The sequence below is a fragment of the Thalia democratica genome, chromosome 6, assembly GCF_965202585.1.
Source record: "Thalia democratica chromosome 6, ktThaDemo2.hap1.1, whole genome shotgun sequence".
Classification (NCBI taxonomy): domain Eukaryota; kingdom Metazoa; phylum Chordata; class Thaliacea; order Salpida; family Salpidae; genus Thalia; species Thalia democratica.
The window spans coordinates 46,697,767-46,718,603 of NC_139170.1; the positions used below are offsets into that span (position 1 = coordinate 46,697,767).

The 20,837-nt window shown below is 26.8% G+C and overlaps 1 protein-coding gene across 1 annotated transcript; it reads right to left on the minus strand.

Annotated features, from left to right (window-relative positions):
* Positions 1–8,684: 8,684 nt before the first annotated feature.
* Positions 8,685–20,544, minus strand: LOC145837925 (casein kinase I). The gene is made up of 7 exons (XM_082945413.1): positions 20,396–20,544; positions 19,101–19,204; positions 18,641–18,730; positions 17,797–18,033; positions 15,598–15,778; positions 14,756–14,854; positions 8,685–9,458 (listed from the first exon to the last, which is right to left on the minus strand). The coding sequence occupies exons 1-7, from the start codon at positions 20,516–20,518 to the stop codon at positions 9,234–9,236; spliced, it is 1,059 nt and encodes a 352-aa protein (XP_082801539.1). The 5' UTR covers positions 20,519–20,544; the 3' UTR covers positions 8,685–9,233.
* Positions 20,545–20,837: the final 293 nt, after the last annotated feature.

Genomic DNA, 20,837 nt, shown 5'->3' on the forward strand with positions numbered 1-20,837 from the left:
AAACTTAATAAGATTTGTTTGTTTTGAATATCATAGGACTGATACTTTGAATGTTGTTAACCAATTTCTAATAAATCTTGTTTCATGTTTACATGAAGGGTGTTTGTTTAAATAACTTAATACTTTAATGTAAAAATGAAACTTAATTTTTGAGATAACTTTAATACACTGTTTAGATCTAATAGCCTTTTTACTTACTACTTGACAACTATTATCAAAAGAAGATCATTTGGTTACTTTTCACGTTGAAAAATAAATACACAAATACAAAATTATACTTTACTTAGAGTTGTTACAAAATTATAAAACAAAAATAATAAAACATACTGCTTTACGTGTATAGTTATAACAAAAAATCGGTTCTAAGTTTTTACGTTACCTTTTGTTTTGTTTTTGAACGTACATGTAAGCTAGCATTGTTTACTACTTGAAATTTAAGCAACAGCTAGTTATAGAAAATTTTAGAAAACTACGACACGGTATATAAAACAATCAGATCTAAATTATTAAAAAAATAAAATTGTGAAGTAATCTATGGCCACAAAAAATGGACCTCATACCACAAGCATTTAGCTAATATGGCCAGAAAAACTACAAGATTAGCGGTGAACCATATGTAATATTTTGATAGTTAAATGTTATTAATACGCTATTTTAAATAGAAAAATTTAATGTTAGGATTTAGTTACTATTTTGTAGATATTTTGTTTTAAAAGATCTTCGGCATTAAATTTTTGTACTGTTTTTAAATGGCCGTTTGAAAGTGCAAATCACTAAGGCTTAGATACCAATCCCCAAGGTAACCAAACATCTGTTTTTAAAAGTATCAATTGTATTAAAAGATTATTATAAGAACGTTGTTCAAAATATTTGAAAAACTTTTATTCATTATATAAGTAACATACGCACTTTCAATCAATTTTATTTGAAAAACTTTATATGTTCGTATGTTCTTTGTTTCTAAGTTTTAAGCAAAAAAGGCAAATTGGTAGTATGATTAGTTAATAAAGTTTTACGTTTTTCTACTTATAAATTTCAGTTTGTAAACATATAAGTTTAGAGAATTGAACAGTATGCCTCTTTTGAGAATAGTTATTAAGCTCCAAATTACTTACATTATCAATTTGTTTAAGTTACTTTTAAAGAAACTGTTTTAATAAAACGTTAAAATTCAAACAAAAAAGAAATCGAGTCTCTATCGAGAAATTAGATTATGGTCATGGATCTGGTGTGTAACAATACCTTTCAGACATGAAGCTAATTTGATTTAATTGCTCTAAAAAATCCTACAGTCTTTTCGATATACTAAATATTAAAGGTACTACTCACTGTTTTAAAATTTACCAGGTAGTTTGAGAAAAATAAAAAATTGTCGATGTAAACTGTGTAGTTAAATTTATAAACTACGGAATACAATGATAAACAAATTATTTATTTATTCTGAACTCTAAATCATCACCAATATAAGTCTGCCTTATTAAAAATTGCAAACTGAACGCATGTATGTAAGAGAAGAGTTGATATAAATTAGTGTTTGTAAAAAGTTAACTTTGAGATATTGAAGAGTGTTTATTATAAAAAGTTTCACTTAAGTGTTATTTTTAGTCCTCTTAATTGAGTAAAAAAAATAAAGACAAGTTGAGTGTAAAAAATACCAGTCATTAAATCTGGTTGCAAATGTGCAATAATTTGTTAAAGCTATGAGACTGAAAACTTTCACTAAGAATACTTGACAAGTATGCAAAACTTAAATTGAATGAGTTAGTTTAAGAAAAACAGTTGTTTGAAATTTGATATTGTATGAAGACAGTGTAATTAATAATAACTGTTTATAAATATCTATTTACGAATTCTACCTTAACCTTAAAAATTGTTGTTATTTGTTTATGCAAAAATAATTGAATTACTTTGTTTTACAGTTGTTGTAAATGAATTTATATGATAATGATGAATTTTGTGTTTTCAACAAAAAGTACTAGTTGTATTAATAAATTATTACAATGATGTCAATGAAATAAATCAGTTGTAATTCTTTTTGTATATTGTACATTTTTAAGGGATATATAAAATACGTTCTACTTAATAAGTTTTTTTTTTTTATCTTGAAAATTAAAACATAATAGTAAAACTAACATAAGAAAGTATTATCTTATCATACTATCAAATAATTTTGTTGTAAAAAGATCGATAAAATGTTCATTTTTATGAATAATAATATAAAAGTTACCTACGTTTGTCTGATAAAATTTCATACTAAAGTTTTGATGATTTTCCAATGTTTGTAATAAATTTAATAAAAATTTTAATAAATAAATAAAAATTAAATAAAACTTTTTTTACAGAAACGCTAATTCTCTTAAAATTTCTAAACTAAAAATGTGGTAACACATTTTGCTCAAATACTCTCTTAAATATGCCGTACAATAATGTACACAATCAGAAACTTTTTATTATTACAAGTTCTTATTAGATGTCGCAAACCAGTTCATTAAACTGGTTTTAAACATAACATATGATCTACACTTTCATCTTATAATCATTTATAAAGTAAATGAAATTTATACAAAGTTTATAACAAAAACTAAATACTTCAATTATGTTACGTCACTTACAAGATTACAGGCATTTTCATTTAAATCTACTAAACATTAAAGTACTCGCTATTTTTAATTTACCAAGTAATCTGTTAATTGAGGTAGTTTAAAACCGTTATATATTATAATTTTGGAAAAAAACTTTAATTTTTTTTTTTTAATTTTATATGCGTTAATAAATTTTAGATCTCGGATTTATTTAACTTTTTTGAAAATATCTACTCTACTTTTTTATTTATACAGAAAACAATGAATATAAAGTTGATAATCATACTAGGAGTTAAAATCTGTCTCATTAACCTTATAAGCTACAAAATAGAACGATGATTTATTGATTTATTTTATAAAGTAAAAAAGATGGTTGTTTTTAAAAAACTGCTGGTTTGGAGTTATCAAACTGCGCACAGAAAGAAGAATTAATTTAATGTTTATGAAAAAATACTATTAGATAGATATAAGAATGTTGCTAAGCTACTTAAAAAATGTATTAAGTATCTTTAAACATCTATAAATTTTATAGCGTAGTAATATATGTCTTTGTTGGGAATTATTGTAAAGTTTTACATTACTTGCGTTTTATTTTTTGTTTACTGTTGTTTTATTAAACGACAAAAAAGACGCTCAAAATATTTGATCCTAAGATCTGGTGCACGAAGAACCTTTAGGTATAAATAACTATTGAAGAAACAGTTTTACAAAAACGTTAAATTTCTTTAAAGTTTTTTAACTCCATAATAGTACATTTATTAATCACAAACAAAAAATGACGCTCATAAATAGTGTCGAGAAATCTAGTGTATAAAACGACATATCAGTCACTGATACATTAAAAATAGTTTTTTAGAAACGATTTACGATAACGACAGTTACAATATATTTTGTTTTTAAACAAATGTTCTGTATATAATGTCAAATGCCAGTTAATTAAACTGGTTATAAATAGCATTTTTTATTAATCGCAAAAAAAAGTAAGGTCAAAAGATAAAAAACTTATAAATATATAATCAAAAGTATATGATCAAAACTAACTGATTCAATTTTGTTACGTCACTTACTAAACTACATGCATTTTCATTATTTTTTTCTATGTATTTATAAAAGTACTCGTCATTATTAAATTTACCAAGTAATCTCTTTACTTAAAAAATATAAGATGCTCAATAGAAATTGTTGAAAATCTTCATACAGTTATTTGGTTGTAAACTTGGTACATAAATCTATTAAATATACAAAATACGAACAAGCATCGCTTAAGCTCAAACCATTGACTTAAATGAATTATGTTATAGTATAAGAAGAATGGTTGCACATTGTTGTTTACAAAAATATGTTTTAATTTTTTAAACACAATCGTTAAAAACAATTTTAAGCAAAAAGTAGCTTGTATTAATAAAAACCTTTCTTTTAAAAGATATAACTGTATAAAAAAAGTTTATTTAACGCTTTGGTCTTGGCAAATGTAACATAAGTTTGTACCTAAGTATAAAAAAAACGGAATATTATTTTGCTACTTAAGAACACTACAACTTAAATACTTCGATTAAGTTAAAAAATTTTAAGTAGTTAAACTTTTTGACAATAAAATTTTCAATGTAAACTGTCTTATAAGAAACTAGTTTAAATTTTAAAACAACTTTTATGCAACACAATAAAATTAATGAGTAATATTTATAAAAACTTTAAGTACAGTATTAACTAAACTTTGTTAAAATCTATAAAAGTAAATTTTTTTGAAACTAAGTCATTGTCAAGGATTAAATTTTACACGAGTCTAAATAAAACTCTTAAAAGCAAAAAAAAAAAAAAAGCCTTTAGAAAGTAAGTGTTTGATTAAAAACAAGTCTGTTGTAAAGTCCTTAAAGTGTTTTAAAAGAAAAATATTCGACTCGATATGTTTTAAACATCATGATAATAAAACAATTAAATGTAGAAAAACGTAAAAAGTGCAGCTTAAATATAATATTTATAAACAAAAAATATTACATCGGTTTTAAAGAGCAACTTGAAAAATAATAAAGTTTGTAAACTTAAAAAAAAATCATGTCGATGTGATGTAGCTGTGAAAACCTTCAGTACTTTCACTAAACTAACAACTAAACACATTAAAATGTTTATTCTACAATAAGTTTAAACTAAAGGAAGGAGTTGACAATTCTTAAATAGTTCTGTTGACACAAACAACTTCAACAATAAGTTAAAAAGTGAAATATACTAGCATTACAGCTAGTTGTTTTTTTAGATGGACGACAATAAAGTTTTTAAAGTTTTTAAATACTTTATGATGCTGAAAACATTAAATTCTATTTGTTAAACTTCGAATTATATACTAGAGTATATTTTTGAAGTAAGTTTAAACTATAAATCTAAAAATAAACAATGAAACTCATTTAATATAAAGAAACTAACAAGTTTAGCACTGTAGTTTTATCTGATCCAGATGTTTTAACAAGAAAAAATTGCTGATGGTCCATGAATACTAAAAAATCTAGGTTGCAACTTTTCAACATTCCAAGTTATTACTTTAAAATAGTACAAACTCCAAACAAATTTAAAACTGGTAAACTGTCGTTTTCTGATAACTTGAGAAAGTTTTTCTTATACCAAATAAAAAATAAAGTTTTTCCGCTATTATTAACTTTTTTTTAGGATTTTAGAATTACCAATTATAGTGCTGTAGATTTTAACGTGAAGCAAAACCGAAGGTCATGTAAAAAGTTTTTCTTAAACTTAGATACACTTTGAAGTTGAGATTTTAAACAAGTTTACTAATGATTATTTAATCAGTATGTACAACTACTTATGATGATACTAAAAGTGTAGTTTTAAATCAAGTATATATTTGTAAAACAGTATTTTATGTGCCCACTCTGAAAAGTTTGTGTCCAAAAATTAGTCAGCTAAAACTAAAAGACAGGTTTGGTACATACTTTTTTAAACCGTACTCCGCAGATATTTTATTTTAATTGAGGTAAATACGACAAAGTCTTCGAGTTATTCCCATTGTAAACGATTATAGTATAGCTAAAGTCTTCGTATTAAGAATGAATTTTTATTTTGGTGTTGAATGTATATTGTCAATAAGATGTTTCAAGTATTCAACTATTACTGAGAATATTTCTATAAATTTTCGCAAACTTCTGTTTAAACAAAGCATTTAAAACTAAATTGCATCTTTGCAAAACGCTTCTCTTCATTTCAAACTCCAAATTGTCTAGTGTGTAGAAGTTTTAAATTTCGCTTAAGACTTTTCATAACTCCCGAAAACCGATTGTACTCTCGGGTCGCATCTCATTAATAACAAAAGAGCGAGTCGGAGTTTACCGACCCCTAGTTTAGATTGCTGGTTTTATTCATGGAATATGATTTACTTTAAAAACTTGTATATTTGATTACCAGAAAAAAAAACTACATCACAACTTTTGTTAAATAACTATTTAACTAGGCGGGTTTAAGACTACCAAGTTAATTATTTTATGGTAGATATTGCGGCAGGAATTGAAATTAATTCATATTTTTATGTCTTGGTAACTATTTTAATGTTTTCACAATCATTGGTAAAAGCAGAGTTTTAATTTTGTATACTAGATTACCAATATTGTTTGGATACATTGAAAACTTATTGTAGTCTTAATAACATATTTATGCAGCTGTATATGAAAAGTAAACTTACTTACCATATAAATAAGTGTATGTTACTCGTGCAAATAAGACCTTCATATAAACAACGTTTTTTTATTATTATTTTAGTACATATCAGACTACTAAGAACAATACAAATTTAAATATGTAAAATTTAATATTTTTTGTTGTATAAGAAATATATCCTTTGTAAACTAAACTTAATCTTCAGGGCGACTTGTTTAACATATTTTCTTCTGAGCATTTATGTTTATTGCGACTTCTTTACAAACCTTACGACTATTGTTATCCAAATAAAAATGAATTCAGTTTTATTTTTATGCACACATAAAAAAGTATTTCAAATTTGGATACCTTTTTTTCTTAGACTTTTAGTGAAAACTGTCAGTTAAATTAGTTTTAAAAAGCATTAAGCTTTTCTGACTTTAAATTAGTTCTGAAATGTTAACACGTTTTCACTTTAAAAACTGTTACTAAGTTGCACATTACCCATGTTTAATTACTTTTATAAATAACTTTTTCAAGTAGTAATTTTTATAAAATCGTTTAACTTTTTAAATTCACAAAGTATTACGTTTACTTTATTGTTATGACGCTCATAACCATTGGAACAATACTGGTTTATAAAAAGACCTTTCGGTCAACGATTTGAATTTTCTATTAGTATCTTACACAAAATATAACTTCAGAGAACTAGATAATTAATACAAGTTTTTCAAACATACTCTTAAACGCTAGTTTATTTAACTGGTTACAAGTAGAAGAACAAATGATAAATATTTTAATTGATTGAAAACCACAAAAAATATGTATGAAATTATCATTTGAAACTCATTGATTTTATAATGTCACGTCACTTGCATTTTATTCCAAGAATTTTCTCTAAAATCTACTCACTATTGAAACAAACAGTTTTAAAACTTATTCAGTAACTAGTTTTATTTAAATAGTTTAAAACTTTCAAAAATGAATATTTGTTCTTAAAAAATTTCAAACTGGTTGAATTAAAGCTTTAAGAAAACACAAAAATATTTTAGTAAGTTTTGCAGTAAAACTTTAAGTCTGGAAAAATACAAAAATAAGCAATTGAATTTGTTCCATCTCTTTTATACGTTATCACTTCAAAGAGTCGTCATAATGTTTTAAACATAATTGATTAGTATTACTTATTAAAAAGTTTGAAACCATGTGGTTAAAAACTGATACAGGGTTTCGCAGCCTTATTTTCATGAACACCCTTTAATTAGAAATTTACATTCCGCCCATTTTTTAAACGTTGCCCCTTTACTCAGAGTTGCCACTCGTTTTTTCAAACTTTTTTCAGGTTTTCAAAATTTCCCCAGGTGTTTATAAGTGCTTTTTTTGGGTCTATCTTTAGTTTAGAGTAAAAGGCTGTGTTAAATAGTATAAAAACATTGTAAAGATGCTGTTAAGCTACTTCAAATGTGTTTTTTGATAAAAAAAATTCGATAATGACTAAATTTGTTTATCTGTATGGTAGATTTTTTGTGCTAAATGAAATTTTTTCAACTTACTTGTAAAAATTGTTTTAAGTTCCAGGTTTTTTAGTGATTTTTGTTTAAAATTCCAGGTTTTTTGCCTAAATTGTCAAATTCCAGGTAGAGTAGCAACCCTGTTTACATTTTCACACCATTACTAATTAACGCCCCTTAAAAGTCAAATACAATACACAGGGGTCGAAAACCTGATCTATGTGTTTTTTCATCAATTATGACAGAAGTGCTAATCCAGTATTTAACTAAATCTTATCTAGTTTGGCTTAGTTCTCTTTTTCATAAAGAGGTTGGCGCATTTTTATTCAAAGTATCAAGTTCAGGCAATACATACTTTTCTAAGACTTCTCTTTTAACTAGCTTTCAGATTTTAATCAAACAATTTAAATTTTGATTAAGTTGGAGCGGTGGAGAAACAACACTAAATAAATACTTTTACATTTTTATGCCGAACCTTAACCTTGGCTAGAACATATATTTTCCATAATTTAAAAGTCCGATTTGTATCTTTAGTACAGAAAAAACAGGTTATTCGTTCCTCAAATTTTATGTAAGATTAAGCATAATTTTTCAAAATCTGTTTTTAACTCATTTCTTATTTATAATTTGGAACATTTAACATTTCAGTCCGCTTAAAACTAGTAGACTAATTTTAGTACTATTTTAGGTTTAGTAACAGTTTATTTTTATGACTTATTTGTTTACTTAACTTACTCTTCAAAGAGACATATTCGCTTCTAATTATTTATATATAGACCGTGACGTTTTTACAAGCCTTATGACTATTTTATTAGAATAAAAAGCTGATTTCGTTTATACTTTATTGTTTTTATTCATAGCCATACACGAATATAAGAAGTTTTTTCAATAATAAAAATAAGGGACTTTCCCGTTTCAACGACGAACACAATCACCATGCGCGCAGAAAAACCCCCAATCGGAGAAACATTTTTTATTTTCACGTCAGAGAAATTAACGATGCACACAACTCGGAAAATAACGCAGAAAAATTCAACATTTCATATATATGTACAAACTTTATACAATAAAAACTTATAAAATATAAACTTTTTTTTGAGTTTTTCTTAGTTTTTTCAATGTAAAATAGAAAAAAGTGCCGCGCTTTGTTAAAAAAAAAGCTCAACCAAATTTTAAATGTTAAAGTGTCTTACCTTATAAACTAGAAACAACTGAAAACTAATAGAAATGTAAACAAAAAAGTAAATTCCTTAATTCAATTCAAAAAACAAAAGAGAGCTTGTAAAGTAGCTGCAAAAAATTAAATTTAACCTTGATATGTTAAAAAGTAATTGTGGGAAAAGAATATTTTAATTTATAAATTTTCGAGCCAACTATATGCGTTAAAACTATTTTTTTCGAGTTCAGAATTTTTCTCATAGATTTCTACTCAAAACGAACTTTTAGTTCAAAAAACAACGAGAGAGAAACGTTCCTATACGGGGAAACCAGAAAAAAAATCCCCAGGCTAGAACCCGGACGGCTTCCTGCCGCTGACGCCGGCGCTCTGCTTCGCCGCGGTCTGCGACGGCCCGGCGGACGCTTGCGCCACCTGCTGGCTCCCGGACTGCTGAGCTGGCTGGGTGCCGGACGCCGTCGAAGTGGCCGCGATGGCCGCCTTCTGCTTAAGCATGGTCCAGTCGAAGATGTAGTCGTACTGATGGTTGAGTGTGCGGAACAGGATGCGGAACAGCTGTGGAAAATATTTGTGTTAATCGACTGTGTAATATTTGAACATGTATTAGTGGTTGTAAATTCTGAAGAGCTGTTTAAATAATTGTACTTTTCCAAACTTCTTCCAGGTTTTTAAAAGTACACATTTTTGGGTCTAATTTTAGTTTAAAGTTAAGTTAAAGGTAGGAAACTGTGTTAAATAGTATAAAAACATTTAAGAGATACTGTAAAGCTACTTTAAATGTGTTAATAAAAAAAATTTTGATGATGACAATAATTTTTTTAAATAATTGATTTTTTGAGTCAAATCGAAATTTTACTACTGAAAATGTGAACATTGTTAAAATTCCAGATTTTTAATTTGTAATTTTTGATCAAAATTCTAGGTTTTTACAGTTTTTTTTCCAAAATTTCTCAACTTCCAGGTTTTTTTTGCCTAAATTGTCAAATTCCAGGTTTTTCAAGTTTTTTCCAGGTTTCCAGGTATAGTGGCAACCCTGTTATTAGCACTTACATATTTTATACATGCATACAATTGTATATGTACTAGTGGTTCAGTGTACGGAAGAGATGTCAGATTTATTTTTAACAGATTGAGTCGATGAATGCTAAGTTATTTAAAAAAAATTAAATAAATAGTAAAGTGGTAAGTTATAACATACTGGTAAAAACATTTTAAAATTCATGCAAAAACACGGTGTAGTTTATTGAAATGGTTTGTTTAAGTAATAGCTGAAATCCAAGGGAAAAAAACTTCTTTAAATTGTGTAGGTTAAACGTTGTTGAAATAAATTACACAAAATTCTCAATTTAAACGGCTATAACTACCGAATTTTTTAATGACCAAACTTTAAAATGGAATAAAACAGCCTTTACACATATATATCATGGTAATGCAGCATTTATTTATGTAAACTTGACATTTAAAGTTAGGCGAGGTGTGCTAATATGTGACAATCATCAAAGAAAACTCAGGAGAAATAAAACTTTTAACTTAAAATTGCGTGTAAGCTTTTATTTGACGTTATTGCTTACAATATTTAACAAATTTATACACTTTAAGAAAAAACATTACAAGTAGTATTTGTTTAAAAAATATTTTAGTTTTATATATTTTACAGAATGCTTAAGCATATGTTAAATGTTTTTTTTTTGTATGTACACTAATTTGTAGAAAATTAATAGCATAATAACTTCAATGAAACTAATTTTTTAGCGTAGAAAACTACTTAAGTGACAATAGAAGGACAATTAATTAATAATACTTGCAAACTATCGTTATTCCACTGTAGGATAGCTTAACTTTAAACAAGTTTAATTTTTTAAGTTGGTTATCACTCTTAAAAATTAAATTAACTAGAAATTTAACTTTCTGGAACCTGTTAGGACAATAAAAAGTGTTTAAATTGTTAAATTTACCAAATATAGAGAATATTTTTGTAACAGAAATTTATCTTTAAGTATAGTTAGTTACACTAAGCTGCTTAAACAATGAGTTGTTTGTTCAAGTACTTTTGTCTCCATAACAAAAACAAAACAAAGTATAATACAAAACAAACAAGAGCTTTATATTGTATCTTGTTGTGCTTAAGTTCACTATCAATACTTATTAATTATTCAACTTTCACTTAAAACGAACTTTGAAAACTGACTGAAATTAATCTCAGTTTAACATAATCCAGCAAGTAGTTAAAATTACGCTCAAAGCGAACATTTACATAATACGTTTACATACTTGAAAAAACCGCATAAGATAAAAAGCCTGTTAAAAACGTTTTTTTTTGCGATTTCAACACTTTCAAAAGATACCTGTAATTTTTATTTTGAGTGTACTGAATTTTAAAGGGTGTTTAGTAAGGTGTAAATACAATTTTCAAACAAATTTTACCATTCTCACTTATTCATTTAAAGACAGCAAGCTTTAAGAAAATAAAAACAAATATTAACTGTTTAAATATCTGTGTTATTGTGCAATACAAACAATAGAGAAGAGAGATGAAAAAGTGAAAAATCTTGTCACTAGTGGGCGCTGGCAAGGCGACAACAATATTCTTATCTGATACGCTTCACTGCGCACCCGAATGTTTATTCCAACATTTCCGATTTTGAGGAAAAGTAATATTTGGCTTTTGATCCGAAAAAATCACTTTGTATGCTTTCAAATGCAAATGCATTTTATATCAACTTGTTTAATTTCCTAATTTAATTTGAACTTTAGTTTTTGTGTTTTCGTACATTAATTGTATTTTTATTTTCTTCGTTTATAACTATTCAGATATTTAGCCACAATTATTTTTGCCAAAGCTGAATGAGAAATTGAGCAAAAAAAAATTCAAAATATTAAACACAAAAGGAAACATTTAATTGTTTAAACCAATTACACTGTAACATACATGCAGACAAAAAGCAGCGAAACCGCAAGACAGTCACGTCACAATCAACTGACTATTACGTCACAACTCATAACAATAAACAAAACAGACAACTAAAACCTAATGACGCGTTCGACTTGCATGTGAGCACAATCAAAACTGCTTTCATTAAATGTTTTTTTTTTGAAAGCTGTTACCCACTTGGGTGTTGAGAATAACAAATTTTTTGAAATGGGTGGCTTCTTTTGTGAAAAATGAGTGAAAACAAGCGAGTTTTCTTGAGCAAACAAAAAAAAGAGAATCTCGTCAGTGGGCAGTTTTATAAGAAGTTTTGTTATTTTGTGTAATTTTAAAAGTTTGTTTGTTTTAATGAGATAACAGTATTTTATTGTGTTTACGCCGAGCAATAAAATACATCTATATTGAATGAGAAACGATATACGGTTATAAATAATTCAAAATGCTGTTTTAAATCGAACATGCTTTTTGCGCTAGAATTTTTTTCTATTTGTACTAATAATAATTTTTTGGACAGGTTGATAAAATATATACTTCCTTTGTTTGGAATTCACACTATAATTTTTGTTCAAGTTTGTTATTTTTCACTAATTTCAATAGCTCAAGGCTATATGAAACATCATTTAAGCTGCTCAGGATGATTTAATTCAAAAACAAACACAATTAGCTCAACGAGGAAGCAGTGCTTGAAAATGTATTGATGAACATAAATAAACTGAAAAATACCCAATTAAATTAAAAACACATTAGCTAATTAAATGTCGGTAGCATCTTTATATTTTGTCCTTAATTGTAGAATGTAATTTGATGCTAACTAAGACAGACTGCAATTATGCTTTGAACGATTCAATGACTATTTAAATATACGAAACGTTACAAAACGAATTTTTTTTGATTAAGTAACACGAGCAAATATTGATTTGCGAGGAAATTTTCCACTTCAAATGTGCATTTCAAACATTATCTTATTTTGGTTCAAATTTGTTTTTTATTATCACTTATTACGGTTTTTTGTTTATTTTTTCTGTGCAATTAACTGTGATGAACTGATAAAAGTATGGTAATTTTTCAAGCTTAATCACGCTGTTTATAAATTCTGACTTATTTTGATGATATTTAATTTGTTTGCAAGTTTAACACAAATTAAAACTGTTTTTTTTGTTATTACTGTGTAACACTATGTCTTTTTATGTGGAAGGAGGCATGTTTAAAAATATTCTTAAAAATATTTTATATTTGTAGATGATATTCAAAAGTTTACTTGTTTGGTCGAAATACTTTATGCTGACAGTTTTCAGAAATTTTACATAAATGGAACTTTTTTATTAAATTTACTCGAAAAAAACGTGTTTAATGGGTTTAAATTTCTCATCAACTATTACGTATGTTAATTAACTAGTTCAACTTAAAATTTATGAAATTTCGTGTTTTTACAACTTTACTGCTTTATAATTAATTGACAAACGCTCATTAAATATTAACTATGTTGTAAATTTAAAAGGTGTTTTTGATAGGGAGTAGTACTGCTTGCAAGGCAAATATTTTAATTTTTAACTGTTGCTTGATCGTAAATATTGTTTTAACTTGATAATAAATCCAACATAAGTTATTCAATATATTTACATTAACGCATGACGAAAGAAATAATTGATTGTGAAAATATATTTAATACCAAACAAAAATCTTCAGTAAAATATAAAGGAATTTAACTTGAACTTTTTTTTCGATGTACATGTATACATATATTAATTTTTAAAAACTCTTTTAGAAAATTATAGTCTCAGCTAGTTAAGTTAAAATAATAGACATACACTAAAGAGAATAAGCCCAATCAAGTGACAATCAAATTGATAATACTTTGACATTTTTGAAGTGTTAACTAATGCTGATTTTGTTATTATAAACGAACTTCTATTTATTCAAAGTTATTCAATGTACTGATTTCTTTTCAAAAAGTAGTCAATTTAGTATGAAATAAAACATAAAATTATGCACTTAAACCTTTTTAAACTTTGAGTTATCTATCCTTTGTCTATCTAAAAATCTAGATTAATTTCATTATCAAGTTTAACAAAAAACAATACAACTAGATATAAAAAGTTTCGATTCTGTTTAATTCTTTTTTTATGACCTACCTAAGTGTTTAGTTGTTCGAATCTAGTTTTTTAACCATTAAAAAAAATTTATTATAGTTTAATAACCTGCTTCAGATAAATTAGTTTATTATTATTATGCTAGCTTATCTGTCCTGATTATAGTTTTTACGAACTTGAACATCTTTTATTTACGATTCTCTTATTATTTTATTAAATTAATATTCTATTTACCTGTGTAAGATTAACAATTATTTAACCAATTTTTGAGTGAACCTAGTTAATTACGGATTCAATTAACCTGTCTGATGTACCTTATAACAAACATATTCAATTAATGTTTATGCGTTCAGGGTTTCCAAATGTTTTTGTCAAATTTTCTCCAGATTTCTAAGATTACAAGTTTTAGGGTCTATTTTTAGTTTGAAATTAAGTTTAGGTAAAAAACTGTGTTAACTAGTGTAACGACTTAAAATGATACTGTAAAGCTTCTTTCAATATGATTTTTAATAAATAAAATTTTTGATGATGACATTAAAAAATTTGTTTATACAATATATTTTTTGTTTCAAATCAAAACTTTACTACTTAACATGAAAAAGTTGTCCAAAATTCCAAATATTCTAGTGATTTTTGTTCAAAACTCTAGGGTTTTTTTATTTCTTAAATTCCAGGCTTTTCTAAGCTTTTTTAGTCTAAATTGTCAAACTTCAGGTTTTTAAGCAATCCTGTGTGTTGTCATTTATAATGAAATTCCTAATTAATCTGTTGTACCTTATAATAAACATATGCAATGAGTGTTTACGTATTTTTACCAACTATTAATTAATAACCTGTCTTAGGTACATGTAGTCGGGAGCCTCCTCGAATCTGAGTCCCCTGCAGTAGTTGAGGTACATGGCGAATTCCGCCGGAAATCCCTTGCAGAGAAGCTGCAAAAAATAACGATATTTAACATAACTTAACTAAAAATTTATAAAACTCAAGGCTCAAAGTTCAAATTGCTCTTGCATTAATATTTTTCTTCATAACGCCTGGGAAATTTCAAAAAAACAGGAGTGGACATATTTTATGCTTATCTTCTCATGTTAAAATATTTAAGCCTAATTTAAATACTTTTTAAGTAAAAATCTTTTTACCTTAATGGAAAACGGCATTTTTTTTTTCAATTTTAATATTTTTTTACTTAAAAATTCATCTACCTGAATGGGTGTGGACATTTTTATTAAATAGTTAAACAAAAATTTATTTTTTCCACCTTAATAGATTGGACATATTCTTTTCGCTTATCCTCTCATATATATATAAATTATTTAATCATAATTAAAATATTTTAACTCATTTTATTCACCTCAATAGGAATGGACATTTTTTTAAAGAAAAAATATATTAATGTTTTTTAAATATTTTTGTTAACCTAAATTTGGGGTGGACATTTTGTAGCCGATTCTCTTGTACATATGAAAGTTATTTAAATTAAATCAAAATATTTTAATTGACTTAATAATAATCAGTGTATTTATTCTACTCACCTCAATTGAGGTGGACCTTTTTACTAAATGAATCTCTCAAAAATTATCAACTTATTTATTTTATTAATCTCAATAAGAGCGGACATTATCTTTTCGCATATCAGATCATATTAAATTTTTTTTACAACATTTATTTTTTTCACCTCGATAGGGGTGGACATCTTCTTCTCGCTGATCCGCTCGTACTTCTGCTTCTTGGTGTTGGCCTTCAGTCCCTGCCACGGCAGGCACGTCCTGTTGAAGTACATGAGGACGTAGCCCAGCGACTCCATGTCGTCCCTCCGCGACTGCTCGATGCCCAGGTGCGCGTTGATGCTCGCGTACCTGAAATTATTATTATTATATTAAAGTATCTGAGTTTAAATTATTTCATTTTGTAAATCAATCATTTGGGACTTGAACGGGTGTGGACATGTTTATTTTATACTTTTATAAAAAATATTTTTTTCAATCTTAATAGATTGGACGTTTAATCAAGCTTATTCTCTCGTATATATATTTATTTTATTTAATGGTAAACAAAATAATTTGACTTATTTTATTCACCTCAACAGGAATTTTATTTATCAATTTAGTTGATGCTCGCGTACCTGAGTTTTTAATTTAATGATAGGTGGCATGCGGTTGCAACAATATTTTTAGAAAGTTCTAATTTTCGCATGTCTGAGATGGTGAAATGGTTTTTAAATGTTAATTTTTCATGGGTAAGTTTAATTTCTCTATAAACTATTTGTTGTCGGAAGTGGGATTCGAACCTCTGCCGCAACTATTTTTTTAAACTTGATGGTTTTAATTTAATTGAGTTACAGAACGAAATTGATTGGGATAGGGGTTGTGTAGAATGGTTTGTTTTTATAAGGTAACATTGTCTCGAACATTAAAGCTTTTGGTACAAATTATTCAACTTCAAAGTTGACAGTTTTAATAACCCTGTCGGTAGCCGGGCGGACGTAATTGAGGTAATTAATTATTTTTATTTAATTAAAAAAATGTGGTACTTATGTAAAAATATTTTTGGAAACTTTTATTTTTGTTGACCGTACCTACAGGTTAATTTGTTGAGCTATTTATAAAAGACATTTGAAGGTAACTGGTTTGCTTTTTATAAACTAACACTGGCTCATTAAAAACATAGTTTTAAAATGACTAGTTTGTCTTTACATTAATAGCTATGAAGTAAAATGTACACAAGAACTAAAAAATAAATACATAAACTTGTTGGTGAATTTTTTTTGAATATTAACTTAATCAATCTAATTTTATTTATAAAATACACCAAAATTTATAAAAACTAAGAAACATTTTCTTATTAAAAAACTAAGTCAAATTAATTCTCTTCATTATTTTCTTTGAAACCCACCTAGTAGTACCAATGAAAAAAAAAAAAAAATTTTGTTTGAGAACATTTTAAAACCTAAACTTTTAAAACCTAAACTTACTAGGCATAAATTCAATTAACGTAACTTTTTTACGTCATAGTAAAATTTTACCTTTAAACCCACAAGTGACAGTGATAACATTAAAGAGAACTTTTTAGCAGGTTAAACTTTAAAGATATATAAAAACATGTCTGTAAAAGTGTTTAATTCAAGTAAAAATTTAATCAACGTTAACTTATCTTCAAATACTAGTACATCAACTAAGAAAAACCATTCAAGCCCACCCTAGCATTACCATGGAGGTTTATAAAATATTTCTTTTTCAATTTAAATCAAAATTTCATTTAATATACATTTTTTACATCATATTAAAAATATTCATTCAACCAACCTAGCAGTACCAGTGAGATTTTTTAATTATTTATGGAAAAAGTAACAACTTAAGAAAAACTAAACAGAAATAAGCATGATTTTTAAATTATATTTGAATCAATATATTTTTTTTCCATCATGTAAAAATATTTCATTCAAACCCACCTAGCAGCACCAGTAAGGTTTCTTAATTCTTTTAAAAGCTACTTATAAAAATAATGGTTACTTAAGTATGTACCCAATAAACTCAATTGTTTTAGAAAAAATAATGCTCTCATTACCCACCATTTTATCAAATTTAGAAATAATTCAATTTATTAATTTTTCACAAAACACCATTTTTAAAACCAACCTAGCAATTACTTTATAAAACACGACCCTCAAAACCCACCACTAAAGTTCTTAAAGTTTGTAACTTTTCTAATTTAAGTATATCTAAAATCTGTGCAAATACATAGTTCCAATACATTAAATTTTTCAAACAAAACACAATTGAAACCCACCTGGCGGTGCTACAATTTTATTAAGCTTACAAATCATTCAATTTATTATTCTTACACATTCTTGTAAAACATCATTTTTAAAACCCACCTGGCGGTGCCGGTCAGGTTCTTGTCCTCCCTGTACAGGATGTGCAGCCGTGTCCTCGAGTCGCGGTACTTCTTGGCCAGGCCCAGGTCGATGACGAACAGCTTGTTGCAGTGCCGCCCGATGCCCATGAGGAAGTTGTCCGGCTTGATGTCGCGGTGGATGAAGTTCTTGTTGTGTACGAACTCGATGCGCGACACCATCTGGTCGGCCAGCATCAGCACCGTCTTCATAGTGAACCTGTGTGTTGAAATCAAAAAAAGTTGGAGCGTTTTCATTCACAGAGGTGAGTGGTGCAGTTGAGTCAGTTTTTAATTGTGTGTTAGAATTTTTTTTGAAACATTTTTTAAGAAAAAAAAGTTAAACTATATAATATATATATAAATATTTATAATTTATATATATATATATATACTAATACAACACTACGTTTTAAAATTACAATTGTTCCGCTGTTCTGTTGGACAGTACAGCTCTTCAGTCTGTTTATTATGATAGTATCTTGAAAAATAAATGAAAATGTACATGAAATTAAGCAAAAAACTTTAAGGATTGTTGCGTCACTCAATAAATCAATTAAAATATAAGACAAACTAAGTTTGCATAAACGATCAAAATAATTTAAAATAAGGCTTGTAAATTGTTTACAATTACTAAAAAGTTTACTTAAAGCTAGCACAAGTATATATATATATACATATATACAACAGATTAATCTTTTAAAGTAAGACTAAAAAATAATTCAATCAAAATTGTTTTTAAGGTAAGACATTGTAATGAATCCCAAAACTTGTACTTCAATCAAAAAGTAACAAAGCACTGCTTTAGCAACTAAAAAACTTCAAACCTTCTCGAGCAGAAGTTGAACAGATCTTCCAAACTGGGTCCGAGCAAGTCCATGACAAGCACGTTGTAGTCTCTCTCCTGGCCGTACCACCTGATATGAAAGTAAATTTTATAGTATTTAATTTATTTTAGATAAGCGTAGGAACTGCCTTTAATAATTTTATTCTTGAATTATTTCTAAAATATTTTTAGTGTTCAAGACTAACGCATTTTTTTGAATTTTCCAAGGTTAAATTTTTGTTTACCATTAATTTTAATAAACAGATAGTGTCATACAAATCAAAGTCAGTTGAAAATCAAAAAATCACTTTAATGATAACTATTTATAGTTGTTGGTTGTTGTACAAAACGTATTAAACTTTGAAAAAATATTATCAAGCAATCGAAGTAATTTGTTACCTGATGTGTGTTATTACAATCATAATAGAGTAATATATATAACCTTAATTATCAATAATAACCTGATGTGTGGTATGCCCACTCCGGCCTGCAGTATTTTGTACACCTTGGACTCGTACAACAGCTGAGGGTGACGCGCCCTTTGCGACTCCAACTTTACTGCTACCTGTTTGAAGTTATGTTAACTTTTATTAAATATTATTTACTATTGTTTTTTATTGTTATTATTATATACATTTTACATTATAGCTGCGGCTCCAACTTTACTGCTACCTGCGATAAGTTTAGTAAGAATCACAAAATCAATTGGCCTCCACGACCAGTTTTGCCGGCAATAAGAACGCCAGAATATGATACATGTAAATGTCTTGAAAACGAACCATACTTAAAAGAATATTGAATTAATAACTTTGGCTTTGAGTTGTTATGCCACAGACTGCTGCTTAAAGTTTTTTACCTATTTAGCAGACTGATATTTAGCATACCTATTTAGCAGAGCTGATATTTCTGACATTTTTGTTATTTTTATATATAAATTTTATGATAACAAATTAATGTGCAAGCTACAAATTAATTTTTTGGAATACAAAAATTGCCTTCTACTTTTCATACTTGAATGCAGTTATAAGAAATGAGAAAAACTTTTTATAAACTTAGTTAAAATATTAACACATCTATGTACCAGTTTTTATTATGTTCTGTGACCTTTAACTTGCTGCTAAAACTTATATTGCAGTTTGTAACTTATATGTTTGTTTTGTTTTATTCTTTTAAAAATTGTGACGTTAAAAAAAACAACTATAATTGGTTAAGGCTCAAGGGATTAGTAACTTTTAAGCTACCTGAAAAATTTTTTATTTATTAATTTATTTTATTTTAGCTGTACTCATAAATAATTATAAGAACAGTATGCTACAATAATGTTTGACTGTTTATTTCAAATATTTTCAAATCGCTGCTTCCTGCTTGTTTTTTTTTCTCAAACAATTTCTAAACTTTTATTTTGTTTTAATAAATAAAATATATCCAGACTTAAAATAAATAAGAAAGAAAAGTTTCTAATCAAAATTTTACATTTTAACATGTAAAAATTGTTTGAAATTCCAGGTTTTTTAGCCTAAATTATCAAATTCCAGGTTTTTCTAGAATTCGAGGCTTTGTGGCAACCTTGTTATAAGAACAGTATAATACGATTAGATTTGAAATTCTTTTATTATTTTTATAACCCTGCTTCCTCACTTGCTGTTTACTTTTGCGTAGTTTCATAGAAATCATTAAAAAAAACTGTTTTACCAACACTAGTAAACAAATAAATTAAATATGTTAAAATATATTTATATATAACAAACAAAAGTACCTCTTCTCCATTGGCAATGTTGATTCCGAGGTAGATGTCTCCGAAAGATCCCGATCCGATCTTCCTCACCAGTCTGTACTTGCTGCCGACTATAAACTCTCCTTTTGATCCGGTTGACGTCATAACTTACACAATGACTTTATAATAAAAATTCTGTGAAAATCATAACTTATAAGAATTTTTTCATATGTCTATGTGATAATTATTATATAAAACCTCTGTTTAACCATTTTGATGACATATTTAGCATATAAAAAGATATTTGAATAAAACTTTAAGAAATTTATTATATACCATAGTATTTTTTAAATATATGTGAAAAATTTAAGATATATAATGATTTCTAATAAAAATTTATGCTATGAGTTTGTTAGTATAAATCAGTGGTTATTAAGCTGATAAAAGGTTGGACATCACTCATTAAATTAAAATTCTAGGCACA

Coding starts and splice junctions, on each gene's coding strand:
- LOC145837925 (XM_082945413.1), bottom strand. CDS start 20,518: ATGACGTCAACCGGATCAAAAGGAGAGTTTATAGTCGGCAGCAAGTAC. Junction 19,205..20,395: donor ACATTGCCAATGGAGAAGAG/GTACTTTTGTTT, acceptor AACTTCAAACAG/GTAGCAGTAAAGTTGGAGTC. Junction 15,779..17,796: donor AACCTGACCGGCACCGCCAG/GTGGGTTTTAAA, acceptor TAATAATTTCAG/GTACGCGAGCATCAACGCGC.